Here is a 27,527-nt window from a genome sequence, read left to right on the forward strand (position 1 = left end):
ACACTAAACTGCTGATTTGCCGGACACAAAATTGCTGATTTCCAAATTTTAAACTTGAACGTATTTTTTTCCGAAACGTTTTTATGAGTGACATAAGAGTTTCGAATGTGTCTCAAGTTTGATGTATCGTTCTGGAACTTTCTCCCTGCCCATAAACCACTAGCAATCACGAAAATGGGTTTCCCCTTCCTCCGCTCATCAGCGGTTGTCTCTATCACCCTATGGCCCCGTATGGGTGCAGATAGATGCTCGGGGAACACGCCCATTGGGCGGACATCGTGGTCAATCGAGACGTTTCTGGCAGCCTTTGGTGCAGTTACTTGTACGACCTATATCTTGGGGAAATGTGTTCGAACTTGTCATGGCATGTAGATATAAGGAATGCTGTTGTTTGTTTAAAGCTAGGTTGTCTCCCTTTTAGACTGCGCTGCATTTATAACATAGTTCTAGACGCCCCATCAGGTTTTGTAGTAGGGGGGTGGGGGAGACGTGGAATGTACATTCTACGTAAATATTTCAATCTTTTACGTAATTCTTTGCTTTTCTTATAATATTGTAAACAAATGATGCCTTCACGACAAACTTTAAATAAAATATATCGCCTTCTGTCGATTTAAAATAATATATATTGAGTACGTTCACAAATTACGAAGTATTTTAAATTATCTTAATTAATATACAATCTAATTTTGTTTCTTTGTTTAGGTTAAATTTTTAAAAATATTCAATAACAAATTTTGAAAGTGCGTTTTTTAAAAAAATGTTCAGCACATCCGTTTTGAGGGTACGTTGCTATAAAGGATAATTAAGACAGGGGGGTTAAGGACGTACCCAGATTTGGCGAAGTTGGTCCAGTAGGTCATCACAGCCTCCGCCATCATCCGCTCAGCGTCGTTGTAGACGGACGGGAACGGGGAGGTGCCGTTTACCAGGGGCGACCCGAAGACGTAGGGCAGCTCATCACCATGGATACCTAGAAAAACAGAAGGACAGGTCGACGTGAGCCGATTGTTAACTCATTCGTCAGTATTACGGGAAAAGTCGCATAGCCCTAGGGTGAGACATGCCATGTATCCGAATGTGACACCTCTTATAATCGTGCGTGGATATAAAAATTAAAAATATCCACTGTCAAAAAATAATAGAACCTCTTGCCCCCCCCCCCTCTCTTTAGTTTCACCCCAAATGTCATTCTCAGACCACCTACCCTCACTAAATAATGTCTTTCAAACCATCGCAACATTTTTGTGTTGTGTATTAAAGTGTCAGTTCTTGACATAAAATCGAAGGTTGTTATTTAAAAGTGGGCCAAATACATTTTCAGCTCACTGGTGGGATTTAAAATAAATAGGCTTTGTAGACGTTCGCTTTGTACTTACATATACACAGGAAAAATGGGTTACCACTGGGGAGAGTTGGAGAAAACAACACAGTAAGGCCTATTCAGACATCCATCAGACAACAGCTCCCCCCCCCCTTCCTCCCTCTCTCAGAACAATATCACTAACACCCACACAAACAACAATACCACCCAATTCATACAGAAAAAAGTACCACCACACTAACACTTGCAACAGTACTACCACCAAGTCAAACAGATACCCCCAACTCATACATACAACATTACCATCCCCACTAATACAGAAAGTGCACCACCCACACTCATACAGACAACATTACCATCCCAACCCATATATAAAAATGTACCACTCCCACTCATACAGATAACAATACCCCCCACTCATACATAAAAAATGTACCAAACCACTCATACAGAAAACAGTACTATCCTCACCCTGAAAACAGTACTCCCCCCACCCCTACAGACATCCCCCCACCACACCCATCCCCAAGACAGCACATAGTTCTATTTACCTTGGACGTTATCTTCGCTTTCATTCTGCGGGTCTGATTGGGTTGAGTAGCCGAAAGAATACAAATACGTATCGGCCTTCTCCGCGTGGTAGTTGGCCATTTGTATCAGAGGGGCCACGTACTGGCCATCACTCAGTAGCTCCAGAATACTGGCCCGGTTGACCCGGGGGTCGGGGGGCCGGCTCCAATCAGTGTAATGATGGTCTAGAATTTCAAAGATTTTCTGCCGGTGGTACCGAAACACATTCTGAACATAGGTGCGAATAATTTGAGTTTTCCGAAAATCGGAAATCCCTTTCCGGATATCGGATTGCTTCAAGTAGGCGTAAGCTTCGTTTTTAGTAATCCCGAACATGACAGGAACCGACGCGAATTTCGAATGTGGTTCCTTGATAAGTTCACTTAATTCTTTAGGAAGAACGGACCCTGTGTCTTTTGTTGGAGCGAAGCAGGAATAGTATTTAGGCGCTTCCGGGGCGGACCTGACCAAATCCGCGAACGATCTCTCTCGCAGACAGTGAGTAAGCATGAGCGTGTTTGGGGTGTGGTGTGAGCAGTTCACGTTCATGGCCAGTTTCTCCATGCACCATTTGGGGTCGTAGGACATGGCCCAGGTGCTGGTGGCCGAGCCGCTCTGGAGGATGGCCCTTTGGAAGTAGTTTACCTTGTTCTCTGAGACTTTAAAAAAAAATATTTTCTCTTTTTGGTTTAGTGAGTAGGATTTAAATTTAATTAAACACAATAATTGGGAAAAAATAAATGAAAGCAATATTATTATTAATTGCATATGATTTAATTTATTATTAAGTATTTTAAAAATTAGAGACACGTCAATTAGAATCCTTAATAATAATTTCGTGTGTTGATATACTTACATTTAAAAAAATATTTTTAAAAATAGCTTTACAATGAACACAATGAAAATATCTTGAATATTATCTAAGTTAATTATTTGTTATAATATTTAAATTACAATATTAAAAATGCATGATAAATGTTAAAAACCTATTTGATTTTACAAATATATATATATATATATATATATATATATATATATATATATATATATATATATATATATATATATATATATATATATTTATTTATAAATACTTAAATAAAATAATTAAAAAAATAAAATAAAATACCTGACACGAAGGGAGATAACAAGAGTAAATTAACAAGTGCTGCACCAGTCCCGTGTCCGAAAAGAGTTATCTTCTGCGGATCTCCACCGAAGCTTGCGATGTTTTCCCTCAGCCATAGCAAGGCTTGTGTGATGTCTAGGAGGGCGTAATTCCCCATGGCGAAGTTGTCCCCCGTGGTTAGGAAACCTGTCAGAACAATCAGTGTTACGTCATCATTCGCCAGGATAATTGAAGGGCGACCACAGTTATTCATTACCCAATACAAACGACGCCATACGAATGAAGATGATCTATGAAAGAACTTTTATTTTTTTATTTTTTTTGTGCTTTTAAAAACTCACATCGTAATACTTTAGCTGAGACTGTGTTGAAACAGTAGATGCTTTCTTTTTTGATTATGAAAGCTAGTATCCCCCATATAAACACACACACACACACACACACACACACACACACACACACACACACACACACACACACACACACACACACACACACACACACACATATATATATATATATATATATATATATATATATATATATATATATATATTAAACCTGCTGTATATGGAAGTATTGAGACACCTTAGCATAAAACCTACCGATTTAATAATACACTCCTGCATTTAAACTATTGATTTAACTAACCAGTCCAGCGTTAAACGTAATAAGATATCTTACCACCATAGCATGTTGATGACTGAAACCCAATAGACACATTTTTGAGACTAAAACCCCATAATTCTATTTCGTAATCATCAGTGCTTCACTCTCTCAGCCATGGTGGTGGAAAAGTTAGCGCCCCTTATTCTATCCTAGATTTTAGAACCATCGTAATTCGTATCGTTTGTCTAAATCGATGGCCAAGTTATAAATAACATAAGTGGTGGTCAAGTCATTCGATGTGAAAACCGCGTCGATTGTACGCACGAACATCTACTGCACACTTGTACATGTACTGTACACGTTTATATAAAACATGCCAATTAAACACAATATAAACAAATCGAGTTTTTGACAACAATATTGTACAGCAAATAATGTTTTTGTTTCTCAAGGCTGGTAATAATATTCTTGCTTGTTGTACATTTTAAAACAATTGTAACGTAACGTAGCGGACCGCGTGGTCTAATGGTAGAGCTCAACACTACTACACGAAAGTCTGCAGTTCGGATCCCAGACTTGAGTGTTCACCTTGAGTTTACTCAGCTCTGATGCATACCCGACTCAAATTAAAGAAAGGAAATGAGGCACAGTAATGAATATCCTATCCATTTAAATGTCCAGGCCACACGTAAACACTACTTCAACTGCCTTATGGATCATCAGATCCCTGAGGTAATTTACTCTCAATTTATCTTTAAAATAACTGTTTTCTGCATTGTAAGATTCAAAAATAAACTCGGTTTCAACCTAGTATTTTTTTATATCATCATCATCATTTCCCGTTCGTGCCCGAGACACATGGGGCAGATGAAGTAGAGTTTATCTGTTTCAGGGACCTCGGCATATGAAAGGATAGTGTAGTCAACACTATGCCCAACCGCCTTTGCTTTCCCAACATGAGATAGCTACCAATCGGAGCTAGGTGGGACGTTCTACTTACTTTAACCCAGATTCGAACTCGAAACTTAGCAGTCAAGCTCTCTATCGCTACAGTCCCCTAAATACATTATTTATCCATTAAGAAAATCTGGAACGAGTCGAAGATAATAGTTAAAATCTCATTATTGTATGGTATGTTGAGTGCTCGTTCTTGCATAGAACTGAACATGTGCCAACACACGCATGCGTCATACAACTTATCCACGACTTGAGAAACTCATTCGCCTAATAACATAAAAACTCGCTCCAGAATTAAAGCCTACAGCCGACCTGCATATTGACTTGCCTTGTCTGAAAATATAATACTGAGTCCGATCTATTTTTAGAACGTTATCTGATTTCATTTCGCTATTAAAAAATGACATAAAAGGGGAAAGAAATCGGTTCGGCTAAAAGCTGAACCCCTGCGCTACGCTCCGGGGATAATTATCCTACAAATGCCCCTCCTTGGGTTCAGGCTGACTGGGCACGGATCAAATGTCGACCCCCTTAGATGGTGATGTCGGGAGAGAGATCAAAGGCTATCAGATGGGATCTCTTCGTGTCGTCAAGCTGAGATGTTGGAAGCCATTCTCTACGTGTGGTGCAGTGGTTAGAGCAGGGGCAGGGCAGTGGGGAGGACAGTGGGTAGGACAGGGCAGTAGGTAGGACAGGGCAGTTGATGGGGCAGGGCAGTTGGTGGGACAGGGCAGTGGGTAGGACAGGGCATAGGGTAGGACATGGCAGTGGGTAGGACAGGACATTGACTACGATTGGATATTAGGTAGTGCAGGACAGTAGGTAGGTAGGACCGGACAGTATGTGGGACAGGATAATGGCTACGAACGAAAATTTGCAGAGTATTTGCTAGGACAGAGCAGTAGCTGTTACGTGACGGTGTCTAGGACACGACAGTGTATAATGTATATGAGAGGACAGTGGGTAGGACAGGGTAGTCGGTAGGCCAGGGCAGTGGGTAGGACATACTAGGACAGGACAGTAGCTGTCACGTGAAAGTGTCTAGGACAAGACAGTGTATATGTAAGGACAGTGGGTAGGACAGGGCAGTCGGTAGGCCAGGGCAGTGGGTAGGACATACTAGGACAGGACAGTAGCTGTCACGTGAAAGTGTCTAGGACAAGACAGTGTATATGAGAGGACAGTGGGTAGGACAGGGCCAAGTAGGACAGGAAATCTTAGGACAGGACATCTCAGGACAGGACAGTATCCTTGACAGGGAAACGGCTGATGCAAGAGCTGTCAATCACATTCCAGATTGATACTGTCTCTCATGCGTTGTGGAAATGCACGTGCCAATCACGCGGGGAGAGAGAAATTGACATTCTCAGAAACTTTGTCTTTAACGCTAATAGATCAGCAACAGGAAAAAACTGTTTGATCAAAATGAGATATTTTTTTTGGTAAAATCCAATTGACATACATCTTATTTAAACACAATAAAAAAAATAAACATTTATAGATTGTTTAAATGTAATTATAATTACTGGATATCCACCTTCACGTATTATAAAAGTGGGAATAAATTGCGGCTGAAAACTATGTAATTAATATCTATACCTATTGTAACTTTTGTCTTTTTGACAATGTATATCAATAAATAGATACAGCGAAGTGGTAATTAATACACACACACGAACACACACACACACACACACACACACACATATATATATATATATATATATATATATATATATATATATATATATATATATATATATATATATTATATATATATATATATATATATATATATATATATACGAAGTCGACGTCAAATACATAAAAAATAAGAAAATAAGGCGCACGTTTGAAATCTTCGAAGATTCCTCTTAAAGGGCAATAACTCTCATTACTCCTGAGCCTTACGCAAGTTCCCGACACTCTGAAAGCTTTGTGTCAATAAACACGAATCATTTCCCCTAGCACTGAATCATTACAATGTGTTGTTTACAATTACTCTAATGTCGTCCCCGCGTCTATTTCCCCCTTCAACTCTCCCGGTGCCTACCCGAACATAAACACAGTTTCCGCCCCTGCCGACATTGTTTAGACCACGAAACCCATCTCCCCTGTATCGCAGGCTGAAGATCGATAGTCCGACATTTGACATCGATACACCAGCAGCTTTGTCTAGCCGGTGAATAGACATCTACATCCGTGGGGACGTATCGATTTTAGATCGAAGTATTGGTTACCCGTTATCTTTGATTGGTTTGTATATACAGAATAACTGGGTTAGGTTTACGAGTAATATTTATGTCGATTTATAATTAGATTATGTAGATGTTTTCGATCCTTTCAAATTTTTTATTTTGTTAAATACAGCAGGATATGGAACGGCGTGGTGTGGTTATAGAGCGCTCGAATGCTAACTATAATCTCTAGTTCGGATCTCGGTAGTGACTTAAGTCTGCAGGACTTCTTTGAGTACACCCAGCTCTTATGAGTACCTGAATCACGTTAATGGAAAGTAAAAGCGTAGGGCATATAGCTGACCACACCATCCCTTCAAATTATCTCTACTTCATTTCCAATATAGTGAAGTCTGAAAGGAGCACTATGCTACAAAAACACCAGAATAATGATACTAAAAGCAGCATTTTAAGAAATGCTGATACCAGTTCATTTAACCACAACTATTTAACTTGAATATAGCATATTATAATGTTAGTGGGAATAACATAATTTTGATAACTTTAAAAGAAAAACGAGTTAATTTTGTTTCTACTAAACAGAGTACCCTTTCTAGTGTTTTTCTATAGGGAATTATTGATGGATTAACAAACTCTGTTGAAAAAAAAACCCTGGTGGAAAACCCTTGTGGTTTTGAAGAAACCCGTGTGGTTCAATTTAGAAACCTATGAAAAACCCTAGTATATCATAGAGAACCATAGTGTAAGTGAAACATTCGGGTATTTACATTATCTTTGTCTTGGAATTTTCATTGTGATTTCGCAAATTGAAACGTTACTTTAAATTTTCGGGTTCTATTTATAATAAGCAAAAAAACCTTCGTGTTTTTTCCACCAATTCTAATTACCCCACTTTTTCACAACACTTTCCTCAATGAATTCTAGCTGGCATTAACCCCCAAAAGGTCAACCAAATTTAGTCCAGTCTGCTGTGTTTTTAGCTGTCCGCTTCGTGTTTTTCGTCGCAATCTTCCCCTTCATTCTATTAAAAGCAAAGCGTAAAAACCCTCTTACACAGCCATCAGCATCGTTCTTTCTTATACACCATTTTCTTGTCTTAGAGATTCGCTTCTCTAGTTTTTTTTTCATCCTTGTTTAGATTGAGGGCTAAGCGAATTTAGTCTCTTCAGAAATATAGCGCGACGAATGCGTAACTGAATTCAAAAGCGAAGAAATTGCCGATCGGAAAATCTTTTGCAATTTTTGCATTCTGGAGATTTTTGTATATTCAATGCGTAGCTTGGAGATTATCAAGGATATATAGTTTGAGGTGTTGTTTCTACAAGATGGGTCATTGGATTATGGAGATTCTAACAATGTTTTTTTTTTTATTTTCTAAATATTGTTATACAGAAGTCTTGGAGGAATTTTGGTGTAAGGCAGTGTGTGAACGTCTCTAATTTGCATGTTAATTGGAGATTATTTTCGCCAGCGGGCAAATAATTTAATACACTAATACACCTGTTAATTACTTAATCATATTTTTAAAATTATTTGATTATTATTTTTTATTGAATTATAGTGTGAGTGACTCTAGGCTACTAACCATAAATGAAAAGGCACGCTAGTCGTAAGTATTGATAACTATATTGAAAGACTTGTATTAATGAAATATCTTTTTTGGTCAGTTGTTTTCTGACGTAAATTGAATAAAAACAAATTGAAATTATCAATAGAGAGCGAGACTGTTAGCCCACAAGGACTGTACAGTAAGATGAATTAATTGTTTACTACAAGGTCTGAAATAAATTGGGGTCATTTGGGGTCATTTTTAAGGGTAGTTTTGTGCATAAAGTAAAAAGTAAAGTTTCTTATTTCATACCTTAAAAATCATAGTGCATATAAAGTAGAGTTCCAAGATTCTTGATCTAATTATACAAAGAGAAGGTGTATTAAGCATTATGTCCAGCGACCTTTACTTTCCCTGAGTCAGGTACCCCTTATAGCTGGGTGGACTCAGTGAACAGCCAAAACTCGAGTGTTTTCGGCAGTTATAAGAAATATGAAAGAATATATTGTCTATTTAAATTAATATTTGTCCTAATTTGCATGAGAGGGGACACGGAAAGGTGGGGTGGGGGGGCGTTGCCCCTGAAAAAATGCATGAAAAAAACTGTGGCTCCAAGCATTAGATTGGGCATCATTAGTACAAAACGACCCCACTGATGAAATATTGCAATAAGCCTTGGATAAATTCTATCAATTGATCTTATCCAAATCAAAATTAAAGTTCAGTGCTCATATACACATGCAATAAATAGTTCACCTAACCGTCACCCCTGTTAAGTGTCATTGGTAGGTCGGGTAAGAATAGTCTAGACTTCTTGTGTAGTGAGTCTGTGAGTTAAGTTTAACTATGTGTGTTTATGTATTGTTACCCCTAAGTCGAATGTATGAATAAAACAGGTGTGAACGATTTTGAGTAGGCTTTTCGGGGCTAGACATGTAATATTACTAGTAGTAAGTTACGTTGACTTGTGGAAAAGTCAACTAAATAAAAGGACTAAAAACTGTGTAGCATTTGGTTGAATTGGATGAAAGCGAGTCTTAACAGCCTGTCAGAGGCGTAGCGAGGGGGGGGGGTGCGGACCGCACCGGGTGATACCCGACCTCGCTACGCCACTGCAGCCTCTATCTAGTCAGTTGGACTCACCTAACACGCCCAGCCGGTAGTTTAGAGTGACCACTATGACGTTTCCAAAACTTGACAGGACACTCCCGTCATAGGCGTTTCCGGTTCCTGTCTCGTAGCTTTCCCCGTGTACAAACACCATTACAGCCATGGGCGTCGTTTCGTTCCATTCTGGAAAACATCAACCAAAAAGTGGATTTTTTAAAAGAAAATTTAATGTATACAAAACAGGAACAGAAAGTTGTCTAAAAAACTAGAATGTATAGTTATCATACACAGAAAGTTGAATAATTTTCTATTTTGATTCCTCTTTATTTCTTCTTTTCTTTGTTCTTAATTGTAATGTTACAATATAATTAAGTATTACGTGTCAACCTGTTATGCGCCATTCAGGCCGTTGACACATATGGTTGAATTAGAAGTGAGATGGAGGAGAGGTAGCGATGAGGCAGAGATTGTGAGGTGAGGTTGATATAGTGGTAAGGTAGAGATGAATTGCAGGAGAGAGATGAGATGTGGGATACTTGCATGACAACAAAATTATCGTTAACTGACAAAAATGTCAATGACTGTATTGAACTAGGCAGCAGTTGTTTGATTTAGAGTTTACTCTCATAGATGAGTTGCCCGCCCCAAGCTATCTAGCCTCACCTGAACGGAGGTTCAAACTTTGGACTATTGGTTTAGCAACCATGAGCTATACCGACCCGACCTCACCGATCCCTCTAATTAGTCTTTTAACTTTTAGAAATAAAAACTCGTTTAAAATAACTACCGCACATATTGGGAGTTTATTTTCTTCATTAGGTTTTGGTATAGAGTGGTGGTATTTAGGAGGAGAATTATAAAAGCCACTTAGGTTGATGGTTCAATGACATTTCTACTAATACGTGAAACTGTATTGTTTGCTTTTATTTGCAATATACACGTTAGTTAGGTCTGTGTTTGGGGGGGGGGGGGGGGGGGAGGGGGGAGTGTGACGAGAGTGTGGGAAGGTGGAGTGAAAACCTGAGAGTATGGGTGGGGTGTGTGGGGGTGAGGTGAAAGTGAGGTAAATGTGAGGGCTGGGGGGTAGAGGTAGAGAAATGTATGCAGCAAATCTAATTTACATACTGGTGGGGATAAGAGCAAGTTAAAGTGTGGGTGGGGTGTGTGGGGGTGAGGTGAAAGTGACATGCATGTAGCGAGGTAAATGTGAGGGTTTAGGTACAGGTACAGAAATGTAAGCAGCGAATCTCATTTAACCATCGCTTAGTGTCAGCTACAACTGCTAAACATCAGCGCGTTTTTCGAGCTGGTTATGTAACCTGCCAGGTAATGCTGAGTATGTTAAAAAAATAGATCAATTGCCGGGATGGCTGCTGTGTGGTAGATACCACATGATGGGCGGGACAATATGGAAAGGTAAAATCAACATGTCAGTTCGTCTTCGTGTAACGGTCATTACAGGAAGTCGGTAACTTTAAGCAGAATTAATGCAACTAAATCGACACTCCCCGTCCTTACCTCCCCCTCTCCGATCAAACAACCAATAAACCCTTATGTTAATAACATGACATTTAGAGTTATTTTTATATAGTAACAACCGTAATGACAAAGATAGTAGTAAATATCATCCTTCATGCATCACTTAACATTCAACGGTTGTACCCCAAAGCTCTCCGACTGAGATGCTGAGTTAAATTTTGAGTATACAAGTATATGCGTGACCTAATGATAAAGCACTAGACTTCTAACCTTAAAGTCTCGAGTTCGAATCCAGGTTAAATTCAGTAAAACGTCCTTGTCCAACCAGCTCTTATGTGTACTTGACTAACGTTGGGAAAATTAAAGGTGGCTGGACATAAAGATGACCACACGATCACTTCGAATACCGAGGGCTCAGACAATGGTTAACTCTACTTCACTTGCCTTGTGGACTGTCCGGCTCGAAAATGGAACTTAACTACTTTACTTAACTCAAAGCCCACCAACTGAATGTTGTTTATATTAAATTAGATCGTATCTACAAAGATAGTAACCCTTTTATCACGCCCGATACACCGATATCAGAGAATATCTTTCAGGTTTCTTTGAAAAACTGAGTTTGATTACTTTTTTACTTTCTCGTATATACGAAGTATAGAGAAAGTATTGTAATCGTGCAAAAAAAAATCGAGAATTTTACAAATCTCGACGTTTTCCATCTCACTGATACGGAAAAACATAATTTTGCAATCATGTCCGTATGTCTGTGTGTCTGTCTGTCTGTGTGTCTCTGTGTGTGTAAACACGATAACTTGAGTACCGTTACAGCTAGGTTGATGAAATTTCATATATAAGTATTTTATCAAAATCGTAGATCCGTATCCACTTTTGAGCGGTTTCCGATAACCGGAAGTGGTACTTTTTCTACTTTGAATTTTTCAAAAGCCTATAACTTGAGTACTATTTCAGATAGATACATGAAATTTCACATGTAAGTAAAAGATCTAATTCTCTACCTTCTGTCAAATTTTGAGTAATTTTCGTTGACCGGAAGTACTAATTTACGCTATTTCCGATTTCTCAAAAAACGCATGTAAATTTATAAAGTACTAATAATATTGCGCACTATTATGCTCATCTTTATTTGGCGTTCACTTGGTGTGCAATTCTTTTGTCTACGAGATTTTATTCTATTTTTTAAATTTTAAGTATTTAAAATGGATTAAAAATCATGTCTATAGCCCGAGTTCCCATCCCCTGTTATTTTATATAAGAATATTCGAGAAAGTTTAGGGGAGATCACTCCCGGTTTATTTACTCTATGCTCAGGTACGAATTAAAAATTAATTACATTTTTAAATTAGTTAATTAGTTTACAGTGCTGTCTTTGTTATTAGTTTTACCTGTTAAATTATTCCTCTTGATATAAATCTATGCTTAGCCCTTTGTTTTTTTTTTTTTTTTTTTTTTTTTTTTTTTTTTTTTTTTTTTTTTTGCGAACACAAATCCCCTAGGATCAAAGTCTTTGGGTACTAATTATAATGAGACCCTTACTTCAAAACACACGCTTTTCGTTTCTGCGATACAAGTTGTACTTGTTGATACTATAGTTAAGATTGTACTCTGAAGAAAAAACTAGATAACAGAAATAACTCAAATAACGGAAACAACTCAATAAAAATAAACTGAATATACGTTGCACCTGGGTATAGGATTTAAAAAAAAAACCCGCAAATATTAAGATACACCGTGTCACTTATATTTAAAATAATTTTAGGCGTTTTTTTTAATATTTCAAAATGACATCATTTCGTATTATCTGAAGTCTATCTATTTATGTAAAAGCATTGGATGATCATTAAATATTGGATACAATGCCTACACTAATTTATATATTTAAATTTGAAAATTGTTATATTTTATATAACACTAAAGTATAACTAAATCTAAAAAATGTAAAAAAAATTAAGGCCAGCACTTTAGGATTTTTGAGGAAAAGTGAAATTTAGGAAATTTCACTAACTAAATTATTGTTAAGGTGCACCAAACGATGCCTAGTTTGTAAGACATTACATCACCTGTTCAGACTTATAACCTCCGTCCAAGTTCAGAATTTTTAACCTTTATCCTTTAGCAAGCAGGTAAGTTTTTTTTAAATCTACGTATCAAAACACTGTGTTTTTTTAACCTAATTTTTTTTTTCAAAAACAACGTCATAAATAGCACGCCAGACATTATTTAATGGAAAAATTGTGTTGCAAGGGGAGGCTGTATGTTACCTCCCTTCATTTTAGTGCATAATTTCTGTCAAGAAAAACCTACTTTAAAAACTCACGTCAAATATTTACGAAAATATTGATAATTTTGTTTTTGACCTAGTTTTGTCAGATAAAAAAGAAAGCTATTTTTTTTCTACAAAGCTGATATAGTTTTAAAAAACAAAAAAAAATGTTTAATGACCTTGTCCGTGATATAATTAGATTTTTGCTAAAGTGTACTGGCATGTTTCCAATTATAGCTTTTTGCGCGGTGTCGAGTTTCGTTAGTTGATATTTCCAATCAAGCGTGTTCATGTTAATGGCTCTATTGGACTGAAGTAACACAGTCTTGACCGTGATACAGATTCCTTTTGAAGTGAGTCCTATAGACTCTCTAAACCCCAGGTGTCCTGTGTCGTGGAGATCCTTGTGGGTTGTGTAGCTTGTCCCGACCCCAGGAGTTGTGTAGCTTGTCCCGACCCCAGGGGTTGTATAGCTTGTCCCGACCCCAAGGTTTGTGTAGCTTGATGCGACCCCAGCGGTTGTATAGCTTGTCCCGACCCCAGGAGTTGTGTAGCTTGTCCCGACCCCAAGGTTTGTGTAGCTTGATGCGACCCCAGCGGTTGTATAGCTTGTCCCGACCCCAGGAGTTGTGTAGCTTGTCCCGACCCCAAGGTTTGTGTAGCTTGATGCGACCCCAGCGGTTGTATAGCTTGTCCCGACCCCAGGAGTTGTGTAGCTTGTCCCAACCCCAGGGGTTGTGTAACTTTTCGCGATCCCAAGGTTTGTGTAGCTTTTCGCGATCTCAGGGGTTGTGTAGCTTTTCGCGATCCCATGGGTTGTGTAACTTGTCCCGACCCCAGCGGTTGTATAGCTTGTCCCGACCCCAGGAGTTGTGTAGCTTGTCCCGACCCCAAGGTTTGTGTAGCTTGATGCGACCCCAGCGGTTGTATAGCTTGTCCCGACCCCAGGAGTTGTGTAGCTTGTCCCAACCCCAGGGGTTGTGTAACTTTTCGCGATCCCATGGTTTGTGTAGTTTGTCGAGACCGCTGCGGTTCGTGTAGAAAGTCTAGTCTTCGAGGGTTATGTAGGATATTAACCCCGGGGTAGCGCACTATGTGAGAAACCCCTGGATGTCGTATTGATTGTTGAAATCCCCTGGGTGTTGTGTAGCATATCGAGACTGCGGGGGTCGTGTAGAAAGTTGAGACCCCCTGGGTTTGTGTAGGATGTCAACCCCCGGGGTGAGGAATCCCTGGGTGTTGGGTTGCTTGTTGAAACCCTTGGGTGGCGCATAGCAGTTGAGAACCCAGGGGGTGGTCATCATGTCGAAACACTTGGTACGTTAAAACGTGCAATTTTTTGTACTGGTTGTCTGACGTAGCTACATCATTTTCCATCACAAAACGATACAAATAGTTTTTTTTAAAGCAATTATTCTTTCAAAACAGGAGGTCCATTTCAGATAAAGTAGAGTTCACCTGTTTTGGTGACCTAAATATATAATTGGGTAGTGTGATTAGCAGTAAGCCCAGCAGATTTAACTTTCCTAACGTAAGTCAGGTATTCATTAGCGCTGGCTAAACTCCGGGACGATAAAAATCGCCACAGTCTTAATATCTTTCCGAAATTATAACATTACGGGTTATATCTAAAGACAAGTAGATCAACAACCTGGGTCAAAATAATTGTAATCCCTTTTAAAGGTTTTTATGTACAATATTGAATGTTGTGTTGTGTATGCAAGTCTATATATACCAATTTTCTTGTTTACAGCGTTTGAGCTTATATATAACATGCCATTAACACACCCTTACAATATGCATTATAGCATGGAGGATTTTCTAATTTGTCCATATTTCTCAGCTCTAAGCCACTCGAAAGCAAATAATTCATTACAAATTTAAATTTAAATAGCTCTAGAACAACGGAAGGAGAATAGACACGCCTCGCGCGGTGCCCGTTAAAAAAAAACCCAACGTCCGAGACTTAGACACAAACACGGTGATCGGAAGTTCCCGAAAAAGCAGAACACAAACGGAAATTCCCGAAAAGCTGAAGGAAATAAGTGGGATCAGCCTACACGGCAATGATGAAGTTGATGAAATCTGGCGTGACATGCCATAGAAGGGGAGGTAATCCCGTAGGCGATCGCCATTCTTGAGAGGGATTCGTTTACTTTAAAGATTTTTAGAAACTCGAGCGTTAGACCGGGTCGAAACGAAACGCGTTGGAGATTTTAATCTTTTAAAAATAAAATATCTCAAAATTTTAGGAAGTTCAGGGCAAAAAAATTAGATGTGAGATATACAGACATGAATGTAGCACCTTAATTGATATCATTTTGTGATTTTTATTAATATTTAATATTAATATTTAATTTTGCTCCATCGAACATTCCTTTGCATTCAGCCTTAGTCCTTATTGAATAAATTTATTATATTTTAATATCACACAAAAAGATAAAAAAATTCACTAATTTAATAACCCGTAAACTGTACCATTTATACGACCCTGCAAACTGGGGAGGGCCGGCCCGGGAAAATTTTAAAAGAACCCAGGTTAAAATTTCATTGTGCATTTTTTCACATCAAAGCCTGAAGATCATCCTCAGCTTCATGGAAATTCACGCGGCAAATTATTAAAAAAAAATAATTTAATATCACACAAAAAGAAAAAAAGTCATTAATTTAACAACCCATAGACTGTACTATTAATACGACTTCACATCAAATCCTGAAGATCATCCTCAGGTTCATGGAAGTTCATGCGGCAAATTATAAAAAAAAAAAAATAAAGCACTACCAGGTCTAGCATAGAAATACTCGTTGGGGCCTATCGAATTTTGTGTTACCTGAGGGGGGCACTGGGATTTTTAGCTGGGAGACAAATGGGATTTTTGTGCCTAATGTGACATTTTACCTTGGGGCCCAATGGGATTGTTTACCTTGAGGCGCAATGTGATATTTTAATTTGGGGCGCAATGTGATATTTTACCTTGGGGCCCTATGGGATTGTTTACCTTGAGGCGCAATGTGATATTTTAATTTGGGGCGCAATGTGATATTTTACCTTGGGCCCAATGGGATTTTTTACCTTGGGCCTAATGAGATTGTTTACCTTGGGCCCAATGGGATTGTTTACCTTGGGCCCAATGGGATTGTTTACCTTGGGCCCAATGGGATTGTTTACCTTGGGCCCAATGGGATTGTTAAAATATTTTTGTTATTAGTAATATTAAGAGCAGTATCGTAAGAGTAGGCTGATGAACGAGTCATTAAAATCAAGGTTGTGTGAATATTTCATTCAAAATATATTTTTCTTTCAGAGTTGAGGGTAAACAACCATATTTTAGAAGAAAAGAAAACAACGTTGAGGCAACACCCAGCCATTGAACATGAAAAACCACTCGGTCGTTATTTTATTCCCACCAATTAATCAATAATTAAACATTAAAAAAAAACGCACAGTTCTTTTTTAGTCCAGCCCTACTGCAGTGCTTTGTTGCGCTTTCAATGGATCAGGAACGATAACCTCATGCCCGCATTCAAACTCAACCGGAAGTTATGATTTCTCTAAAACCGGAAGCTGCTGGCAGAATGACGCAGTTCTTCCTTTTGTATTAAACTTCCCTCAGTCCCACCCTCTTCTACCCCCCCCCCCCCCCCCCCCCCCACCTCACTAAAACTTTCCAAACGAGACACACGATGAGAATGGATTTTCTTGTCGGTTCGAATTTGTTGCCCTTCACATTGTAACGTTCCCATTATTTTTAATTTGGTAAGAAATAGGGGACCACGCGCTTTTAAAAAAAAAAAAAAAAAAAAAAAAAACTGCTATTGACATTTTGATGATACGGGTCTCCTCCAGAGAGGGACTAAAGGATTCTTGTTACCCAATCAGAAACGGGTGTAATCCAGCCGTCTTGACGGCCAGCTAAGTGCGATTTCTGTCGCGGTGTACGCCGGTTAGATTAACGCACTTCCGATTCCAAAGTCTGGTAACTGATGTCTTCGGGAAGATTTTGTTGTCTCCCTTTCTTAAACCTTCTTTGTACAGCAAATCGCAATATAATGTCGATGGTTTATTTGTATTTTAGTGTTATATTTTGTTGTAATTTTACTTTTGATTTTCAAATTCAAAAAGAATAAAAGCAGAGCAAAAGATTTCTATAATCTGACATAAAAATACAGACTTCTAAAACTGTGTGTGGGGGGGGGGGGGGTTATTTTATTGTGCTTTGTGAATTCATTATGTGATTAGGTCTGTGCATAGGGCTGACCATACTAAACGTTCATATGCCGATGTATCCAAAACAGATGTACTCTACTTCATCTTCCCTGTGTGTGTGGGGTACGGACAGGAAAATATGTTGATGATGTGACTATTTGATATTTTCTCGGAGACTACTACATTCATACGACGATACCAAACTCTCAAAGTACTGTTTAACATTAAAATTCTCTACCACTCTCGCAAAAGGCACTACTACAATAAATATTAGCCTTAATTACTTAGTAACATCAAAAGGGTAGAATAAAATGTTTTATTAGCAAATGTAGAACGCCGATTATATATCAAAAACTTTTAAACCTAGTGTGTTGATATTGATTTTTGCGTTACATAAACAACGATAATTAAATCTATCAGAAAATAGCAAATCAAGTTTTGATAAAGAAAGAGCGGCCTTACAAATCGAACTGAAATCCAAATCAAAATTATCATGCTAATTATTTCAGAATTAAGTACACAATAAAGCGAAATCGCATTCAAACACTGACCAATTTCAACTTCAGTTTGCCGTTGGGGACGGAAAAGTAAAATATTGCCAACTTTTCCCGCATTGATCTCAATTATTTTCTATTCGTCAGTTTCCCAGGAAAAAAAAACCCGAGTGCCGACTAGATTCAAGCTTTTCGGTTAGTGCGGGTGATAAATAACGTTAAGCCATTGATCAATTAATGACTGTTATTGTCGCCCCTTAACTGAAGTGGCGAATGGTCTCCCCTTTTGATTAGTTTAAATGTTCCAGCGGCTCATGAAATATTCATCGGTGTGAGCAGAACTACAGCAAGGGGAGTAACTGTTGACGGTGTTTAATTACAAACAAAAACAATCCACATTAGGAAGTATAATTCAGTCTTTCGTTGTTGGATAGGACAATGTTTTGGTTGATGGATAGAAGTATACTTTTGTTGATGGATAGAAGTATACTTTTGTTGATGGATAGATGTATCCTTTTTTGATGGATAGATGTATACTTTTGTTGTTGGAAAGAAATATACTTTGTTGATGGATAGAAGTATACTTTTGTTGATTGGAAAGCAATATACTTTTATTGATGAATAGATGTATACTTTTGTTGATGGATAGAAGTATACTTTTGTTGATAGATAGATGTATACTTTTGTTAATGGATAGACATATATTTTATTAATTGATAAATGGAACAAAATATATTTTTTTTTTTGGCGATTGAGTGGAATAGGGTTTTTGGTAAATGATGTGAATAGAGTTTTTGGTCTATGATTCGAAAATATATTTTGGTGATTTATGAGAATATAGTTGTTAGTGAAACATTGATGTTATTGAATCATGAGAATGGAGTTTTTGGTGGATGTGTGGAATAATGTCTAAGGTGGATGTGTGGAATTATGTCTAAGGTGGATGTGTGGAATAATGTCTAAGGTGGATGTGTGGAATTATGTCTAAGGTGGATGTGTGGAATTATGTCTAAGGTGGATGTGTGGAATTATGTCTAAGGTGGATGTGTGGAATAATGTCTTAGGTGGATGTGTGGAATAATGTCTAAGGTGGATGATTGGAATAATGCCTTATGTGGATGTATGGAATTATGTCTAAGGTGGATGTGTGAAATTATGTCTGAGGTGATTAGCAGACAATAGTTTTTTTGCGAAAGAGAGTAATTTGGTTTTTGGCGATTGAGTAGAATAGAGAACTTGTTGGTGAAAAGTGGAATAAAGATTGGGTGAATGGTGGGAATATAGATTTCGGTGGATGTGAGTGTAATATAGATTGTGGTGGATGAGTGTAATATAGATTTTGATGGATGAGTGTAATATAGATTTTGGTGGATGTGAGTGTAATATATATTTTGGTGGATGTGAGTGTAATATAGATTTTGGTGGATGAGTGTAATATAGATTTTGGTGGATGTGAGTGTAATATATATTTTGGTGGATGTGAGTGTAATATAGATTTTGGTGGATGTGAGTGTAACATAAATTTTGGTTGATGGGTGGAATCTAGATTTCGGTGGATGGGTGGAATATAGATTTTGGTGGATGAGTTAAATATAGTTTTTGAGCTCTTCCCCCAACCCAGTACCGGAACCAACTCTTGCCTTGTCCTAATCTACGACGTCATTTCCGGCCACTTGTTCGGGCCCCGCCAGGTACCGGCAGTGTTTTGGGTAAATGATAACATCTGAATAATCTTTATGAATATTCATGAGAACAGATTGCACGGCTGCGGGTACTAAAGTTGATTAAAGAGGACGTATTCCTTGTCGAGAGGGGACTTCTATTTATAGATGTGTCTGGGCATGAGCTATTTGCGAACATAAAGCTGTTTGTGTGGACGGTTTGATTTATGCAGTCAGATAACATGTATTCTCATGAATTATATTATCGAACGCATAAAGCTTAACGATTTTCGTGTACTTTAATGAACAACATATAAAAAGAAAAATTTACTGCGTTTGATCAATATTTTTTGTAAGTGTTTTTTTTTATAGTTCAAATGTGGAGAGAAACATATATTTTTATAAGTATAGTTTCAGTCAAATTAATTTAGTAAAGCTATTTAATATTGGGAATTGTATGGTTGAGTGGTGGAGTTCATGATCCTACTTTGTAAGGCCTAAGCTCGAAGCAAGGTAATAGAATCTCATGCAAGTGTATATTATCTTACCCAAATACCCATAAATCTTAAAAGGCTACATTAATTATGTTACTAACACAAATGTATTTATTTACAACTGCTAGGTTAGGTATTATAACTTAGATATACTATGAAACTTAAGTTCAAACAAGAAACACTAGATGTTAAAAATGCAAGAGAGACAGGACTTGTATGTTTCATTTCTTACATTAATTTGTAAGAACAAAAATGCAAAAAACATGAAAATAAACACATAAATAAACACTATATTAAAATCACAGACACGCATTATTTATATTTTTAGCAAATTCAGCTTGGGATGGCGTTGTCGGGTGGATTAGCGTTAACAGACACCCCCCCCCCCATCCGAGTAGACTACCGATATTGGGGAGAAAACTCCAAATCAAACAACTGCTATCTGATACCCTGTTCTTAGATTGACAGAGGCAATGGAAGTTAATTTACAAAGAAAATCAGGTTGAAGTAAAAATAAACGGGTCTTATGGCACACACCATGTTGATACGTCATACTTATTTGTGTTCGAGAAAAGTTCTAATTTTACAAATAAGAACGAAGAAGAAGAAGCAGGTACGGCGCTTGTTTTAAAATGCTCAGCTTTTCACTATTTTATTTAAGACTAGTTGTTAGCAGCACACTTCCAAACTTGGTAGGTAGTAAAATTTCTGAGCGTTTAGAAAATGTATCTGGCAACTTGGGATACGAACAAAGAAATCCTAAGCAAGTATCAAGTCAATTTACGAGGTCCTTCAAAGGAAAGAGAGATAATTTAAGGATGGGTGGGGAGGGTTGATAATAAATCTTTGTTAACTAATTCAATGTCACATTAAAGGTGGGCAACTTGTTTAATGACGTATGTAATGGCATCACCCATGCTGTGCGTTAGATCTGGTTGAAATGGACTCGTCCTTGTGAGATCACCCCTACGGCCCCCATGAGTTTTTTTTCCACATGATTTGGGTTTGCTTGGTGATGGAATCACAGACCTGCGTGATTTTTTTGTCGTTCCGTTAAAGAGCATTATATTTCAACTAGAAGTATCAGTTCCAGATGTGTCACTTGTTGCGAGATTGTCATCTATACAAAGACCACGGAGGACAAATCACTGTTTTCAGTTGTTTATTTTACTTTTGAGAAAAATAGCGATTTTGTGTTTGAGATTCTTTTTTGTTCCGTTATGGAATGATTTTAAAATCTTAAATATTGAGGTTATTTTACGCATACATGTTGTTATTTGTGATATATATATATATACACTACTACTGCATGAATATGGCGCTAACTGAAATTGTTTTTAAAAACTGGACATCTGTGCTTTAACCCGTGTAGTTTTCATACATTTTTTTTTATTTTTTTTATTGTTTATTTTTTTTTTTTTTTTTGGATACATTTGACACTTCTAAATTCTGAAAGTAACCCAATGCAAATAATTTTTTTTTTTTTATGCAAATACATTTTTTTTTTTTTTTTGAGCAATGCTGAAAATTTTATTGTTTTGTTTTAAAGAAAAAAAAATATAATTCAAGACATTTTCTTCTCCTTGTTCAGCCACGCTTCAGGTCTATCCAGCCAGAAGTTGTAACTTTTTCTCCACATAAAACGTTTTATGGTCCCACAGAGTAAACATGTCACAACTGTATGTGTTTCTTTTTTACTTCTTAATCTTATTCTGCATGTATGACCTGATACAAGGACTATATTACAACTTTTGCAGAATGTTCTTTTTATAGAAGGATGTATTCTGATCACATGTTTTTCTGCAACAGTCCTCATAGTGGATATGTAATACCGACACAGATCATGATTTTTTAAGTCTTGTTTCAATACTAGCTTTGCTGCCTGATACAGAAAATTTACCCGTTGAAAGATTTCCTGATGAACAAACCGTGAACCATCTTTCCCAGGGGTCGGCAACCTGCGGCTCGCGAGCCGCATGCGGCTCTTTTGATATCAAGATGCGGCTCTCCAGCTCCTTGAACAAATACTAATAATCTTAATAAAAAATAAAATATTTGAAAGAAAAAATATCTTAGTGGCTCTTTAAAACCAGGGAAATTTTGAAAATTGTAACTTTTGGCTCTTCCACTTCAAAAGGTTGCCGACCGCTGATCTTTCCCATGTTTTGTAATCTCATATTATGCAAATAAAAAGAAACAATATGGTTATAGCATTAGATTTATTATACAGCACATAACAAATTAAACAGAGATGTTATTATTGTTGAAAAGTTTACCATCTCATTACCGTGTTACAATTGGACTGCTAACAAGATTTTTTAACAAAGTGAAGCAAAATTTTCCCTTTTAGACAGAAACCATACTTGCAAAACATTGGTGTTTCCGTTACAAATAGTACATACCGTGGTGATGCAATCCTATACCTATTAGTGATCAGCCTCGAGGTTTTGAGACTCACATCACATTATCTCCCCTCATTATTAAATAGGATAAAATGGGAGATAACCAGACTAGATAAAGATGGGAGGTAACTCGAAGTTAGCAAACTTTGGGATAAGAGTGAGTGCTGTTTGCCGTTAAAAGGACACGTAAAATCAAATTTCATTTATTTTCTGATTAACCATATACGCATAATCTTAATTTATGTGTCTTTGGTACTGCTATTTAAACCCTTAGACTTTGTTTTAACATCAACTTTAGAGTTTGGTATTAGAGATTGACGATACGTTATGGAAGAAAGTAACATTTTGTGCTATTGCAAAACAACTTACTGCTATTAAAAAATTGCTACCAGATCAGTGCAGATCTTCTTGATAACAGTTTTAAAAAAGTGAAGTTCCTTTTTCGAACATGACGATCTATGGGGCAAGAGAAGTGAATTTTCAATGACCTCGGTATATGAAGGGATAGTGTGGTCAGCACAATGCCTACCATACTTATCCATCAACAGTCTATATGAGCATGATCTAGAAAAAAATACCAACAGTCATGTTGCTGGCTTAACCACGGGTTCCCAACTTACAGTGGAGAAAGGCCATTCATTTAGGTTAACCTGCGGTAATTATATCAAATCTACTTCGTCGTTCCTCAAAATTAAAACAGATAAGTTGTCTGTTCCATCAAACCAATTGACTCCAATAAAAGCGAACTCCGTTGTCATGGTAACACTTTAGTTGTTAAGCTAAAGATTTGACGCCATTTATAATTAACTTACCTTCTTTCTTCTTAAGTTAACCCCAAGGACGAAGCAATTATACGATAAAAGAAAATTGGACATAATCACAAGTTTAATGCTCGGCATGGGCTAAACCTAATTAGGAATAAAAATGTGAAAATGGGTTAAAACATTTAAGTTTGATTACTTTTTCTAATTTTGTAGTTAAATTTCTTGTTTTTTTTTCTTTGCTTTGTTTCTGTTTTTTTTTTTTTACAATGGAATAGAAATTAGATAAAATCAACATGGCTTTTATCAAATTTTAGTAGCTCAAACTAATATTTCTGTCTATAATGTACTAAAGATAAAAGATTTTTTCAATTTTTTTTTTCATAATTAGTTTTTGCCTAATCTACTTCAAACTAAATTTTATTTTTATAGCACGTTGAAATTTTCTTTTTTTTTTTCAACTCCCTGGCCTCGTTGTTAGATTGTGTCACGTGATCAGGAGCCAATCAAACGCCGAGACAAACCTCGGCCGAACAAAACGCAGTCATCCCACGACACCCGGGTCCAATCTTTATTTCAGATCTTGTGTGGGTCGGGCGAGATAGGGGTGTGGGGGGGGGGGGGGGGAGTTGGAGCCCATGCACGCGAAATAGTGAGCAGACGGCCAAGAACGGGTCGTGAGCCGCTCAGATCTGATACCGTCGTGACGGGGGCTTGTTGTCGGATGGAACGGTTTGATAACTTTAATTGTTGCGGGTCACGTGATCAAGGTGCCGGAGCTGGGTTGAAAATGTCACGCGGGTTTAGGGTCTAGTTGGATCAAAACTTTCTAGAACCAGGGGAGCGAAATTGGAGAAGATTCTTGTTACAGAATTTACTTTTTTTTTAATTTTTTCAATGTAAGTTTCGAAATTTGAACTGAGGCGATATCTTTTCCGTGTAATTTCTAATACGGCAATTTTTGAAAAACGTACAAAAAAAAAGAGATTTATTTTGGGTAGGGTGGGGAAGAATAACGATATTGAACATAGTTATAAGAGACGCTCAATTCTGATTTTTTATTTATCTGTGTGTGGTTTTGTCGGTGTATGTTTGTATATGTGTGTGGTTTTATCGGTGTGTGTTTGTATCTGTGTGTGTTTGTATCTGTGTGTGTTTGTATCTATGTGTGTTTGTAACTGTGTGTGTTTGTATATGTGTGTGTTTGTATCTGTGTGTGTTTGTATCTGTGTTTGTTTGTGCCTGTGTATTTGTGAGTGTTTGTAACTGTGTGTTTATATATGTGTGTGTTTGTGTCTGTGTGTTTGTATATGTGTGTTTTTATCTGTGTGTGTTTGTATCTGTGTGTGTTTGCATATTTGTTTGTATGCAGCTGTGTTTGTGTGTTTGTATCTTCGTGTGTTTGTATCTGTGTGTTTTTGTATCTGTATGTTTGTATATGTGTGTGTGTTTGTATGTTTGTATAAACCAGCCTGTCCGATAGCATTCAACAGTGGAGCCTGAAGTGCTGATACAATTACATTTGCATGTCTACCACTGCGCAGACTGAGCAGAACTGAAGGTCCCGGGGGGAGAAGAATGTCACGTGACATCCGTATGACAGCCCATAATGGGCTTTTGTAACCGCCATCCAAGGGCTGGAAAATGGAACGACAAATAAACGTATGAAAGGGGGTTTGGTAAATCCCGTAATAAATGGATCGGACGTGTGGAAAGTGGGGGGGGGGGGGACGTGAGTGAGTGGGGATGAGAGGGTTGGGTTCCACGAGGTAACAGTCCTGGGGATGATGCTTTAGAGTCCCCCCACGTTCTATCACCGGTCATCTAGTCCACGACCTTGAGATATTGGGAGCAGATGAGCTCATTACAGATGGAGACAATTTGTCTGGACAGTTCTAGGTTGCGATAGGTACAGAGCCCTAAGAGAAATATTCCTATTTCGACCATATATATATATATATATATATATATATATATATATATATATATATATACATATATAAATGTTTTGCCTTGAAATATTGTTTTCCAGAGATGATTTGTGTTGGATCTTTGTCCTGTAGATCACGATTCTGAGATTTTTATCCTGGAATTATTTATCTGTGAGATGTTTTGTCTGGGATATTTAGTCTGAGATCATTTGTCCTAGAACCATATATATATATATATATATATATATATATATATATATATATATATATATATATATATATATATATATATATATGCATATGCATTTTATAACAAAAAAGCCATAGCTTGAAGAAATACCCCAATACCCCTGGTACCAAGTACTAGAAAATACTCGTTTATCTCCCCTTCCCCCCGCCATTTTAAAAAATCCGTCTACTCGAGTAAATATCAGCCCATTTCTTGCCGACAAATCCAATGTGTATTTTGGACTCTACGTTACGCCACCAGCGGTCGGCTTTACCCGACCAACAAAAATGGCGTGTGGTACGGCAATCAGTGAGTCAATATTATTACATTTAAAACTAGGTTCGTGGGGGCAAGTTCCTTAAAAAATACCCCAAGTTATTATTGTTATGACGTTTGAAGCTAATTTTATGTTTTTGCTTCAAAATTCGTAAAAGTAGCGAAAGGCAGTAGTTTTAAAAGGGGGTGCACGAATCTTAGGAATAGAATAATGCATTTTAAGAAATTAATTAGTTTTACAACAAACCAATATTTGTTTAAAATATGAAATTGTGAGATTATATTTTAACAGATTTGATATAGCTTTTTTAATTAATGTAATGATTGATAATTGGAGCGTTATTAATTAGTATGATTGGACAAGATTGGTAATTGTGCTATATTATTTATCGGGCATGATTATAAGTACATATTATTATTATTATTTATTAAATGGATTTGAAATTTTATCATGGTATAAATTGGACAAATGTATTAATCATGCCATAGTATCAATTGGACGTGATTTATAACTGTACCATAATATTATGTACCTGATTGTTAGTTAGACGTTATGAAGTTAAACATATTGTAGAAACCACTCTTTAGGATATTGTCTGGCCTCTCTATTAATAACTAGACTTTACAATCCCTCATATGAATGCAGATTCTCTGAAGAGATGAATAGTTTTGTGCTTTCTATGATTCTCTTGTTACATTCCAACCAGGAGTTTTTGAAAGTTTGAGGATTAGAATGTTTCACTGTACCATTTCCACTGTTGTTAAATTTTTATCTAGACAAACTCGGTCACGCTAAACAGCCATCTTGGTTCAACGCCAAAAGAATTCTAGGCTAACAACGAGGGAACTCTACTTCATCCAGAGGCGTAGCGACCCTTCCCGGCGCCCGGGGACAAACTTTCGATTTGCACCCCCCCCCCCCCCCCCTCGAACTTTTGATTTGCACCCCCACTCGAACTTTTCATTTGCATCCCCCTCAAACTTTCAATTTGTTTTTCCAACCCATTTGGCGCCCTTCCCTAAAGTCGGCGCCCGGGGACATATGTCCCCCCCCCCTCGCTACGCCTCTGACTTCATCTGCTTAGTAAATCATCTTAAAATATACTTTTATACCATCGTATTGTTTTGGTTTCTCCATTTTGCAAAAATATTTGACGTTATTTACGAAAATTTAGTGGTAATTTTTTTTTTCAAATTAAGAGTAAAAAGAATGAAAAGAACAAGCGAAGAAAGTATTTTCTTTATGTGTTGTTACAAAACTCCAGTTAGCACCTGGTCTAAAAATAGATTCCCAGACCGTTTTTGTGTCAACGAGTACAGCAAGTGTCAATGTAAATAAACACAAAAGAAAGAGAGAAAAAGAAAAGAAGTAGAGAAGAATTCTTACAAAACAAGGACGAGTACTAGGAATTCGGTATTACTTCCCTTAGTTTCTCGCTTGACAAGAATAGGTATCGGTGCGGGTTGAGTGTATTCATTCAACAAGGGAAGTGCGGGGAAGGGGTGAAGATGGTTGGATGGGAGGGATGAGAGTGGGAGAGGGGGGGGGGGGGTGAGAAAAGAAAAGAAAAAGCAAATCGAAAACGGAATAGTGCTAGCATCGGACCGTTGGTGATAATAAGAAACGATAGAAAGTGATGGAAGATCTGAGACGGTTGGTGAAACTGGTACTGGGGGGGGGGGGGGGGAGGTGTATGGAACAGTTCAAGAATCAATGATGTACTATTTAATTGCTTTTAAAATAGTTTCTAGTTCATATTCGGATCAAATTAATTATTTTGAGAATAGTAAACAGTTGGATAATTTTACTTTCAGCAGCTGTGAAGACTAAACCAAAACCTAACCTATACCGCCACGGAACTTAAT

The 27,527-nt window shown here is 37.4% G+C and overlaps 1 protein-coding gene across 1 annotated transcript in view; it reads right to left on the reverse strand.

The window, feature by feature from the left end:
• LOC131945805 (neuroligin-4, X-linked) overlaps positions 1–27,527 on the reverse strand; it is a 118,911-nt gene that overhangs the window by 7,475 nt on the left and 83,909 nt on the right. The window contains exons 2-5 of the mRNA XM_059306404.1: positions 9,480–9,629; positions 3,024–3,209; positions 1,876–2,553; positions 832–973 (exon numbers count right to left, since the gene is read on the reverse strand). Of these exons, the coding sequence (XP_059162387.1) occupies positions 832–973; positions 1,876–2,553; positions 3,024–3,209; positions 9,480–9,629 (1,156 nt within the window). The remainder of the gene's footprint in view (positions 1–831; positions 974–1,875; positions 2,554–3,023; positions 3,210–9,479; positions 9,630–27,527) is intronic.

Source organism: Physella acuta, unplaced genomic scaffold (genome assembly GCF_028476545.2).
Source record: "Physella acuta isolate Inbredline_101_S28 unplaced genomic scaffold, ASM2847654v3 ptg000534l, whole genome shotgun sequence".
Lineage (NCBI taxonomy): Eukaryota > Metazoa > Mollusca > Gastropoda > Physidae > Physella > Physella acuta.